At 35.3% G+C, this 12277-nt stretch overlaps 1 protein-coding gene across 2 annotated transcripts in view; it reads left to right on the top strand.

The window, feature by feature from the left end:
- Positions 1 to 12277, top strand: part of CEP126 (centrosomal protein 126) — a 64397-nt gene that overhangs the window by 418 nt on the left and 51702 nt on the right. For both annotated transcript variants that reach the window (XR_013999965.1, XM_081152932.1), the window contains exon 2: positions 3997 to 4116. Coding sequence is in view for 1 of the 2 variants with exons in the window: in XM_081152932.1 (XP_081009058.1) it covers positions 3997 to 4116 (120 nt within the window). In the remaining variant the exon portion in view is untranslated. The remainder of the gene's footprint in view (positions 1 to 3996; positions 4117 to 12277) is intronic.

Here is a 12277-nt window from a genome sequence, read left to right as displayed (position 1 = left end):
CGCGGGAGCGCGTTGGCGGCGGGGCCCCTGGCTTTTCGCCTTAGCTCCCCCTTCCCTCCGCTGCTAGGCAACGGAACGGGCCGGGGTCTTAGGGCGGACTTTTGCCTTAGAGCCGCCGGTGCTCCCCCCGTAGACCTGAAATGACACCGCTCCCTAGTGGCCGCTCCCCCGCCACCTGGTGACCCCACCCGGCTCTTCAGCTTCGGTGTCCAATGTTGGCGAGTTTTAAAAAACGTAAACCGCGTGTGCTGTGGAGGTCGGTTTCTTGCCTGCTAGGGTTAGGCCGTACGCCCTTTACTTCCCATGACCGTCCTCCCGATTAACCGCGCTGCTCGGCGGTGAGAATTCCACAAACAGGTAAAGGGTTTCTGCTAAATCGAAGAGAGAGTCCGTGTTAACAGTGCGCCTGACTCGCCGCGGGTTCATTCCCCGGAGCCGCCGAAGCCGGGACCGTGGGGTGCTCTGCGCCCCTGAGCGCCGCCCGTTGTCAGGGAGCCGGCGGAGGGGACGCGACGAGCGGGGCCCGGGACGCGACCCGCCGGAGGAGCCCGGACCGTCCGGAGGAACCGGGGAGCCCGCCTTTGACGTAGCTGTGGGTGGCATTGTAGAAAATGGAAAGAGCTGAGAGTTTTGTTTTCAAAATAAGTACACCGTGTGTATTCCTTAGAGAATATGGTGATGATTAGCATTCACCGTGGTATTCGCAGAGGACTTGGTCGGCGGGGAACCGGCGTCTCGCCTCCTCCCTCCAGGTTAACCCTGTTTTGCCCACGTGGCCTCCCACTCCTTCTGGGGCGCTGCAGTTTTAACAGCACGCTGACAAGCAAGTTTAATTCAGGGCCTGCTCGCTGGCAGACTCCGTTCTAGGTATTAGGGATAAAAAGCTAGCGAGGAAGGCATGTGTACAGAGCTTCGTGCTTATTAAAAGAGCCCTCCTCCGATGCTGTCCTCCAGCTTCCACCCCTCTGTCGTGACTGTCTTTCTGTGGCTAAATTCTGAAAATGCTGGTGTGCAACTGCACCCCCTGGCTCCTCTTACCCATTCATTTTTAACCGTGCTCCCTTTGGCCTTTGCCGTGGCTGCACCCCAAAACCGGCCCTCTCGAAGGTGTGCTCTGAAATAAGCAGCGCTGTTTTCAGTAGGGGTTTGATCCTGTCCCCTTGACACTGTATTTTCTTGAACACTAAACTCCTGTTACACTGACCCTGAGTTATCTCTAAGTTAGAAAGTAGGAAAGCATTGTAAATGGCCCATTGACAAAGTGTCTGTTTCCATCATTGCCATTAATGAAATGGTAGGCTGAATTCTTTTAATTTTATGGGGCACGAGTGTTGACACAGACATCAAAGAAATTCAGCAGTGCCTTAAATGAACAAAACCAAAAAGGCTTAATTCCAGAGTTGTAATGATGGCTTCCTATAAAGACATATATCACTAAAAATATATACTTAAATACTAAACATATGGTTAAAATTTTAAAAGCTGTAAATGATCGTTTTAATAGATATGCCCAAGAGCCTTTGATAAAACCCAACAACTTTTGCTAGTATGTGTGTATATATACATATATAAATATGTATCTACAAATATATTTTTGCTAGTATATATAAGATACATAGCATGTATATATTTAAATTGAAATAAAGAAATTCTTTTTTAATATGATAAAGACTATGACACTAAATCAAGAATATCATGTTACTAGTTGAAGAAACACTTAAGCACCATTTATAAATATTAATTTGGATTTTCATTGTGCCTGTCTGTAATGCTCAAATTTATTGGAATGAATGACTAAATGAGAAAAAAATCAAGTAACCTGGCAAAATTTCTACATGTGATTTTCAAATATGAAGTCAGTACTGAGAGACATCCAGTTTTCTATTTGAGTCAAAATTTCTTGACTCTAAATGCTATAAAAAAACAAAACTTCATAAAGTTCTCCTAATTAAAATTAGCCAAAGTGAATTGTTTCATTTCCCCTTCACATTTATGCCTCTTTTTTTCTCATAAGTCTCCCCAGTCTTTTTCCCTTCCACTTTTATTCTAGCACCCACTTTATCTCTCTTTCTTCCCTGCCCAATTTATACCCTAGTCTAAATTACCTGCACATATTCTCTCACCACCATCCTTGGTTCTTTGCACCCTGAAAGGATGAGCAGAGTTAGCCAAGCGTGTGTCAAGAGAGAATGGCATGATAAATCACAGCATGTTCTGTTAATATGTATCCTTGTGTGACTAGGCAAAAAGGATTCATGCAGGGAAATGTTGAGAAATAATGTTGAAAATTATAGAAAGCTTTATATTCCAAGAAATTTGGAATTTGTCATAAAGATGATAAGAGCTTTTGGAGAACAACAAAGAATGAGAAAATCAATCATATTTGCAATTAGCTGGCTTTATGGAGTTTCAAAAGGAGGATGACACATTTAGAAGAGAGAGAATGGCATGATAAATCACATTAGAAAACTGCTAAGTGAGTCCAGGTAAGAGATTTGGAATGCCTGAGCCAAGGCTGTGGAAGGGGTTACGGAGAAGAAAAAGAATCAGGATAGCTCTGATAAATTCGGCAGCAATATAGGTTGCATGATACATAGTTGTTTGTTACACTAAATGAGCTCCAATTGGAGAAAGACTAAATTGGGACAGGGAAAGACGAGGGTGAGGTAGAGTAGGTTAGACTGTTTTTAAATTACCATTATGTGCTACTTAATTCTACAATCCATAGTATTCTTGGTTGGTTTTTTAATGTTAACTATATAAAAATTACCTTCCTTTAAACAGTTATTTATCAGTGATTCTTAGGGAAATATCTTACCTATACGTTACAGCTTGTGGGAAAAACAAAAATTTAACCGACCATCTAATTTTTTCTAAACTTGAAGAGCATACTTTGAAATGATGCAAAGGCAGCAGCATTCTTTATAATTCAGGGGGCAAAAGTTGTGTATTTAATACACATTTTTATATTTATATATAAACATTTATTAATACATGTATATGTGGAGAGAGTCGTTTGATCTAAATTTAAGAACATATAAATTGTCAGAACATTACAAACATTACATTTGTGATTTTCTTTGTGGTCTTGTAATGAGATCTCAAGCTTGTTGAACAGAGGACAGAACTGGCTGGCTTCACCTGAGCCAGGCAGCTTCGCCCCTTGCTCTCACGTGCCCTGAAAGGAACTAGCACTTTCCTCCACGACCGTGCTGTTTGTGACTTAGCAGCTAGCCGTCTTGTTGAAGTCTGACTCCTTCTAAAAAAGTACTATATTAGAGAAGAACAGGGCAAAACGTCAGTTGTTTCTGTGCTAGGAAAGAACAAGATTTTCTTCCCTTTTGTCTCATTTTTATAAATCCTTCAAAAGAAACTTTAATATGTGTATGTGCGTGTGCGCGTGTGTTTGTGTTGATGTGATAAAACTATATAATAAAATGAGGATAAAATAAATTATGGTCAATGGTATAAAGATGGTTAAATAGCAATATAATGGAAAATGAATAAGCTCCCATTAGCAAAGTGTTAAACAGCCAAAAGTTCAAATAAACATGATTATTTTTAAATATATAATGAAGTTTTTATAACATTAATACTGAAAGAATCCTAAAATCTACTGAAAAGTATAGTTCATCTATTGTCTATTAGAGAAATATAACCTTCATTTTCCTATATGCATACATATATATATGCTTAAGATAGTAACTTGTTCATCAATACTCAAATATCTGTGTAATTAATAAATGATGTGCAGTCTCCTTATCTGAGCTCATGATGTCTAAAAGTAATTTTTTCCCCCAGGGAAAATGAGATATATCTTCAATTCTAATACCAACTCAGAATTTTTTTACATCAAACATCTACTGGTCATATACTAACACTAATGTGTACACATACTAATTGTTACACAAAAAATCATTATGTCAATTGTACTTAACATATAGCACTGACACTCATCCACTAAAGACATTGTCCTTAACTTTATGCTATCATTAGAGATATGAAAATCCATCTAGAGAAAAATTTAGAAGAAGAGCGCCAAATATTATTGCAGCAACAAAAAATATGTCGAAATCGAGCACGTAAATATTCTGTGGAGTCAAACCGGAGAAAAAAGTAAGTAAGTGTATTGTATTCACAGTGTAGAAATTCAAAGTCATTAAAAATTAATAGTTCCTCTACTTTGTAGCATTTTATGAACCTAAGTCATGACAATGCTTTATCTGTAAAACATTGACCAAGATTTGTGTGGCTTTGTACATTTCATAATTGTTTTTCTGCTTAAAGTACAAACACGGTGGTGCAGTATCTAGTTACTGACTGTGACCATAATCATCTTTTTTTGTCATAGAACTTCTAATTAGTGTCATGTACACTTCTTAAAATGCCTATAAAATGTATTATCTTCTTTATTTTTGTATCATTTCATGATAAATTAAAAGATTACCAGTTAGTATTTAGTCTCTAACAGAATATAAATTGATTTTATTATTCATTTCTATATACTTTTTCTGAATGGGGTATCCTCATTCATCCAGTCAGAAAAATGGGGGGAAATATGATAATGGTGGAAATATAATAAAAGAATTTTATAAATGACTGCCATAAAAATGTTTTCTAGTATAAGCTAGAAAGTAAAGTAAAAATGTAAACCATCCAATCACTGCTTAACATTTTTCAAGATTTGTTTGAATTACTAGGTTTTTTTAAAACAGCATAGTTATGCCATTTTTTGTTGTTGTTTTTGCTCCTTTATCCATATTCCTACAATACACAAATGGCAGAAAAGCCCTAGAGTTTATTAACTACTTCATTAGGTATGTGTTGCAAGTCCCATTTGGGGAATACAAAATTGTTTGCCTATAATTTTTTTTTCTGGCATATGCTTCTTTGTAGATTAACTCTTTCATTGTCTGGTGTACTTGAAATTATTTAATAAATCTTGTTTTTGTTTTGTATTTGTGTGCTTCTGTTTTTCTCCTACTTTTTAGTTTCTGAAGCCTATAAAAAGCACATTATAATTGTTCAATAAAGGTGAATAATCATATGTTGAAAGGGTGTCGTGAGCTTTGGTGTCAGAGATCTAGGTTAAAGTCCGAGCTTCGTGAGTTAGAGCAAGTTATTAAATCTCTTTGAGTCTCAGTTTCCCATTTATGATTTGAATTAATACCATCTATTTCAAGGGAGTGTTATGTAGAACAAAAATGGTAATATTAGAGAGGAATAGCCAAGAACACATGTAAAAATAATTATCATGGTGTCTTTCACATATTGCTTCTTTTCTATTAAGCTTATTTATTTTGTTGATTAGTAAATTAATATTTGTCCATTGTGTTTTCTAATAATTGACTTGCTCTGTGAAATAGCAGGCTTTATACGTGGATTTGATCTTTAAACTCCCTACCTGTCTTCTCTCATCAAACACTTATGTGATTTTTGATGTAGGAAATATAAAAGGGAAATTTTGGGTTAAAATTCTAAAAGGCAGAACATTTTCCAATACAATTTCATTATGTATTATTTTTCTATTATCCTACAATCCTATGTAAAGATATAAAAATTTCTTTTTTAAACATTAATCATTTGTCTCTATATTTCACCTTTTATAAAGGGAGTCAAATTATTTATACACTAATGAATTTTAAAATATATATTATTATGGTCTTTTTGGCCTTACTCTTTATCTATCCACTTATGCTTTATGTCATCTAAGTTTATACTACCAACTTAGATTATGGTCACAAATTGGTTCATTTGTTGTTTTTTAAAGTATTTTTTTCCTAGAGACATTTTCCTTCTATTATTTGTTAGTTATACTTTGACATTGTCAGTGTTATCCTTAGTAGCACTCAGAGGAAAATGTTCATAGCACCAAGTGCTTTGTTTATTTCCATTAATTGCTGAAAAGCACACTCATTTTTATTTTATTTTTTACTTGTTTTTTGGTTTCTATTTACCAGTAATTTTCTTGTATGTTTTTACCACATTCTCAAGTTCTCCATTCTCTTGCTCTGTCTATACAATGGAGTGTTTTGTTTCCCTTTAAGACCTCTTCCCATCATCAACAGGTACTGGTTACCATTTAGGTCTAATGCACTTTGGCATCCTGGGACTTCCCTTTAATGCTCTTAGGAGTTGGAGCCACAGTTTCTTGCCTCCCATAGCATTCCTTTTTTCATTTTGTCCTATACCATTAGTTTGCTGGAGCACATCCTCAAGTAACTTTCTATTTATTTATTTATTTTTTATATGTCTTTATTGATTTCAGAGAGAGAAGGAGAGAGAGAGAGAGAGAGAGAGAGAGAGAGAGAGAGAGAGAGAGAGAGAGAGAGATGGAAACATCAATGATGGGAGAGTCATTGATCAGCTGCCTCCTGCACGCTCCCAACTGGGGATGGAGCCCGCAACCCGGGCATGTGCCCTGGCCGGGAATCGAATCCCGATCGCCTGGATCCTAGGTCGACGCTCAACCGCTGAGCCACGCCCGGCCGGGCTCAAGTAACTTTCTAATATGCTGCTTTGTAGAACAAGTAATTTTAAGATATACACACACACATAAAAGAAATTAACTTATTTCCCACACTGTTTTTAATTTTCAATTTTAGAACTATCTTTTGGTAAATAAATGAACAGGCATTTATTCCTTCAACAGGCATAGTTGATTACCAATGATTAAACAAATCAGGAAAAAAATTATTTTATTTTACCATTAAACTTTATAAATAACAATAGATTAAATGTAACTTCATGAAGAAAAGAAATTGAAATAAATTTTAAGGAGTAAAATCCCAAAATGAGCCTTCAGATACTTTTAAAACAATATGATGTAAGCATATTCAGGTGATCAGGCAAAATTTCTGTGTAACTAACTGACAGAATAAGAGAGAAAAGGTCAGAATAGGGAAAATTGCCCAAATAAAGAGAAGAGGAAACACTACCAAATAACAGATGAGGGGCAAGCACTTGGGAAGAATCTCTAAAATCTATACTAAAAAAGATTCCTTTAAATATCCTAAAGGCAGGATAAAATTACCTAGAGAATCATCGAATGAATTATTTGGTGAACATGAAGTAGGAGATAGCATCATTATCAGTGAGAATGACAGAGTTTGGAGTTACCCATAAAGCAGGAAAAAAATGTACCCTTAGAATAAATAAAAAGGAATTATACTTTAAGCAATAAGTCATATTTGTCAAACCTCCATAAGTGGAGATATGGTATAAGCTAATAAATACAAATAGATTAAAATAAATTTGGATATCAGTAGGTTTACATATGTGTGAGTATATTATTCATAATATATTAAAGGAAAATTAAAGAAATTTAGTATATATGTAAGTTCTCATTTACCTTTTAAAATATTTATTTACTGAACTTTTACTGGGTTTAATATACTGGAGAATAGAATGTACAGCATGGTGACTATAGTTAATAATAACGTATTATACACTGGAAATTTGCTAAAAGAGTAGAGCCCAAATATTCTCATCACACACACACACACAAAATAGTAACTATGGGAGGTGATGGATATGTTAATTAGTTTGATTGTGGTACTCATTTCACAGTGTATACAGATATCGAAACCATTTTGAACACCTTAAGTATAAACAATTTTTATCAAAAATAAATTTTAAAAAATTTTAAGTTGCTAAGGCAGACCATGTTTCTTCCAGGAAAAAGTCTAATTCCAGGGTTAATGGGAAGCAACAAAATACTCTTACAACTCTGATTTCTATAATTGCAGAGAAACTATCTCATTTTTGTCATCAGACCCTTCTATTCCCACAGCACTTACCATAGTGTCTGGCACATAACAGCATAAAAGAAAATCAGTAATTAGTCATTAAGTGAATAAGCAAAGAGCTATATTAATTATCACTACAATTAATTGCTTATTAAAACTTTTATTATTGAGCCTGTCATTGAGTTTAGGAGTGGAAGCTGTTGTTTGTTGGTCACATTCCGTCCCTGGCTTAATCTGATTCAGTCTAGCAAAGGCTTTATTTCTTATGGTCCTGGAAAGTACTGTGTGAAATTATTATTACTATCTGTCTACATTTTAGCCCAGAGAACAGGACCACTATGGAACAATATTAAATACTAGTGATGGTCATTCTGATTATATCAAGAAACATATTACCTCTTAGCTTTGGAAAGCCATCATTCCTTGTTGGCAAACTTTGTTGAACTGGTGGTATTTTCTCAATTTCTCAAACACTCTAATTTTTTTTTTTTTTGCGTGCTATTTCTTCTGCCTAGAGCAGTTCCCCAGAGTAATATTCCCTGTTTACCTTATTTAATATCAGTTCCCTTGGTTTCCTATCTCAGACTAGAGTTTCTTCAAAGCACTTATGACAATTAGTAATTCTTTGTTTACTTGGTTTTTTTTGCTTGCCTCACTAGATTATAAACAGTTAAATAGACATATCTGTTTTACTTATTGTTATATTCCCAGAAGATTAATTATTATTAAATCAAAATAATAGAAAACTGCTTTTAAAAGTGCTCTAATCTATTCAAAGTTGACATATGGTCGAGAATCCATTCAACTGTTGTTTATTAAGCATCTACCAGAGGCAAGCCTTTGAGTTCTGCTCAGGAATTCCACAAATTAAAAGTCCCTGCACTCAATGAACTTAGAGTCTGATGAGGGAGGAGACAGTAAAAATGCAAGTAATTCTTTCATTTAGCAATTCTGTGGAGTGCCTGCTATGATCCAAGCACTATGCTATGTGCTGACACAGACACTGTCCTTCTTAGGATACTTAGAATCTAATAAGCAATACAGAAAAGTAAATAGATAATTACAATTTAGTGAGATAAATATTATCTCACTAAATTATTATTTATAATAATAGAGTTCCATGGGAAGACAAATTTTATTATGTGTGGATGCTGGGGATAGAAGTACTTTGGAAAAGAAGAGGAAAATTTCAAGAAGGCTGTAACGTACTGTACAGATAGTGGTTAAAAACCTGGCAGTGTCACACTACCTAGTTTAGACTCCCAGTGCTTGCACTTAGTGACTGTGTGACCTGGACAAAATTACTTCCCTCTCTAAGACTCAGTTTTTTCATCTTTTACTCAGAGAACTGTGTGGGGAAAAACAAGGTAATATATATATAACACTTATATACAATGCCTGGCCATAGTGAGCACTTGTAATAATGATTACTGTTGTTATTCCATTTTCACAGGTCATCTTATGTGTAGTGATGAACTTTCCTTTGCTGACAGCCTTCCCCCAAACTTTCTAAATCAGTTTCTAGAATCCTGATCATATCCCCTGTCCAAAATACAGAAGTCAATTATGTAAATACTTACCCACATGTATTTAGGAGAAAGTAAACAGAAAATGTTTACCCCCTCAAAAAAATTAAGACTTAAAGCAGTTGAAGACATGTAATTGTGTTAGAAACTGTTCTTTGAACCTCAAATTGAGGTAAATATGGATGCAAGGAATTTTTTGTTTTTTGGCATGTGAAAAATTCTCTGCTTACAACTTCTCTGTTTCTCTCTGATAAAGAATGTGAGAAGGAGGTAGAAGGTGAAATTGTGGAGAGTGTGAAGAGACTAGTAGATATTTGATAGATAACAAAGGGATGAGGTACAAGGAGTCTTAGTGCTCTTCATTGTCGCTTCTAACCATTGTTGTCTCTTTTAAATCCCTCATCTCTTTTAAAGCACATGCCATCCAGCTATGCTGCTCACCATTACCCCTCCTTATCACTGTCATCTATAGATCTTCTATGTTATTCCTTGAAAGTTTTAGCACCTGGCACTTTTTGTCTCCCTGTGACTATTCCAGCGATCTTTCTTTGTAATTTCAATATCTTCATAGACCATCTATCCAACCTGGTGACCTGTGATTTTCTTGAACTTCACCCGTTCAGTGCCTTTCAGCAATTACCCTCCAAAATATCAGTTTCAGAAATCTCAATCTGATTTATACCTCTTGTCTTTCCATGTCACTACTTCTAGTACCTTGAATTCAGCGATTCTAAGACTGTACCCCAATCTGTTTATCCTATCATCATTTCTCTAGTACATCCCATCCCTCACTTTTAGTAGAAAATGTTCTCACTTTTAGTAAAGCTCAGCTTACTCCATGATCCATCATTATCACTCCCTTGCATATACCTTCAAATGATTTGCAGTCAATCTCCACTCATCATAGCAACCACTATGTTGATTTCTAACATCAAAATTAGTTTTGCCTGTTCATGCACTTTTGGTTCTGGTTCCTTTTACTTAATATTGAGCTTCATCAATGTCATTGCATATGTCAGTAGTTCATTTTTTATTGCTGAGTGGTATTCCACTGTAAGGTTATACCATGACTTGTTTATATTCTATTGATGGACATTAAGGTGTTCTAATTTGGGGTAGTAATAAAGATGCTGGCTGGAAGGTAATTCAAGCTGAAATGGTAAAACAAGATAGAATCAATAAGTAAAACAATATTTTCATGGGCATTTTTCATTTCTCCTGAGTAAATACCTGAAAGTAGAATTGATGGTTCTAAGGGTATGTGTATGTTTATCTACATATGAAGCTGTCAAACAGTTTTACAAAAGGCCTGACCATTTTACATACATGCCAGCAACATACATGAATGAGTCCCAGTCACTGCATAACCTGTCTACTCAGTATTTTTATAATTTTAACAATGTAGTAAGTATGGAATTATTTTAATCTGCACTTCCCTTGATTAGTCATTCCTATATGGTTTTTGTAGAGTGTCTGTTCAAATATGTTGTCCATTTTTAATCTCGTTATTCTTCTTTTTGAGTTGTAAGATACTTTATATGTATGTAGAAATTCAATTGATTTTTATATATCGACCTTGTTTTCTGCGAACTTGGTTAAATTTACTCAACCAAGTAAATTGGGCTCTATTTTTTCCAATTGATATGCCTTTTATTTTTATGTTGACTTTATGGAACTTTCTAGTACTTCCAATGCAATAGGAAATAGCAGTAATGAGTAGGTATCTTTGCCTTCTACCCTTTTGGAGGGAAGTATTAACTATGCTGCTAGCTAGGGATTTTTGATAGATGTCTTTTATCAGACTGAGGAAGTTTCCTTCAGTTTCTAGTTTGCTGAGAGTCTTCTCATGAACATTCATTGAATATTGTCATATAGGTTTTGAAATGGAAGAAAGGTTCTGCTGCCTGTCACTACCTTGGTCAATAAATAGAAACAAGGTTGAATCTTTGTGATGCGTTTTTACTCATCTGGCCAGCAATCTGAAAGCTGCAAGCATGATACCATGAAAGAAACCGCTCTGACATCTCATCTCAAGCCAGCCGTTATATAGGGTTGGAGAGTGGGGAAAAAATCTAAAGCTACGTGAGTTCCCAGGGTCTGTTTTCTATCATTGTCCTTGTAAAGATTAGCCCTCAGACATTTGTTTCCCTTCAGGCATGTCCTGTTCTTGGTCTGCTTTCAAAATGTATCTTCTGTCTGAGTGATGGACCTCGAGGCCACTTATTTTTAAGACTCTGTCTCCTTACAACACATCCTCCAGTTTCCCAGAATCTGTAAGAAAAATCTCTTATCTATAGTTAGTACAGTGAATATAGGTATTAATCAACTGTGGTTCTGTTTTTATTGTGTGCCCTTCCCCTATCAGTTTTATTCCACTATTTGATCAGTATGGGGAATTGCACTGGTTGTGTTGTGAAATGTTAAGTCAACCTTGCCTTCCAAGGATAACTCTCACTTTATAATGATTTCATTTTGTGTGTGTGTGTGTATATTATAAAAAAATATATAAATTGCTGGGATTTATTTGCCAATATTTTGTGAAGAATTTCTGTGTAATGTTTATGAAAGATTTCTTGCAATATCTTTGTCAGGTTTTATGCTGGCCTTATAAAATGTGTTGGGGAAGTGTTCCTGCACTTCTGTATTTTGAAAAAGGTTGTATATGATTGTTATTTATCCTTTAAATGCTTGACCAAAAAATAGTAATAAAATATCTAAACTTGGAGTTTTCTTTGTGGGAAGCTTGTTAATTATAAAGTGAATTTTATTAATAAATATAGTGTTGTTCATATTTCTTTTCTATGTCATTTTGGTAAGTTATGCCTTTTAAGAAATTGGTCCAACTTATCTAAGTTGGTCCAAATTATCTAAGTTGTTGAATTTATTATCATAAAGTTTTTATAATACTCTCCTCTTATTCTTTTAATGCTTGTGGTATTTATAGTAATATCCTATCTTCCATTCATAATATTGATCATCTTTGGTTTTGGGGGTTTCCTTCAT

This window comes from Miniopterus schreibersii (genome assembly GCF_964146895.1).
Source record: "Miniopterus schreibersii genome assembly, chromosome: 12".
Lineage (NCBI taxonomy): Eukaryota > Metazoa > Chordata > Mammalia > Chiroptera > Miniopteridae > Miniopterus > Miniopterus schreibersii.
The sequence above is the reverse complement of the archived record's forward strand: the minus strand, read 5'-3'. Positions and strand labels throughout refer to the sequence as shown.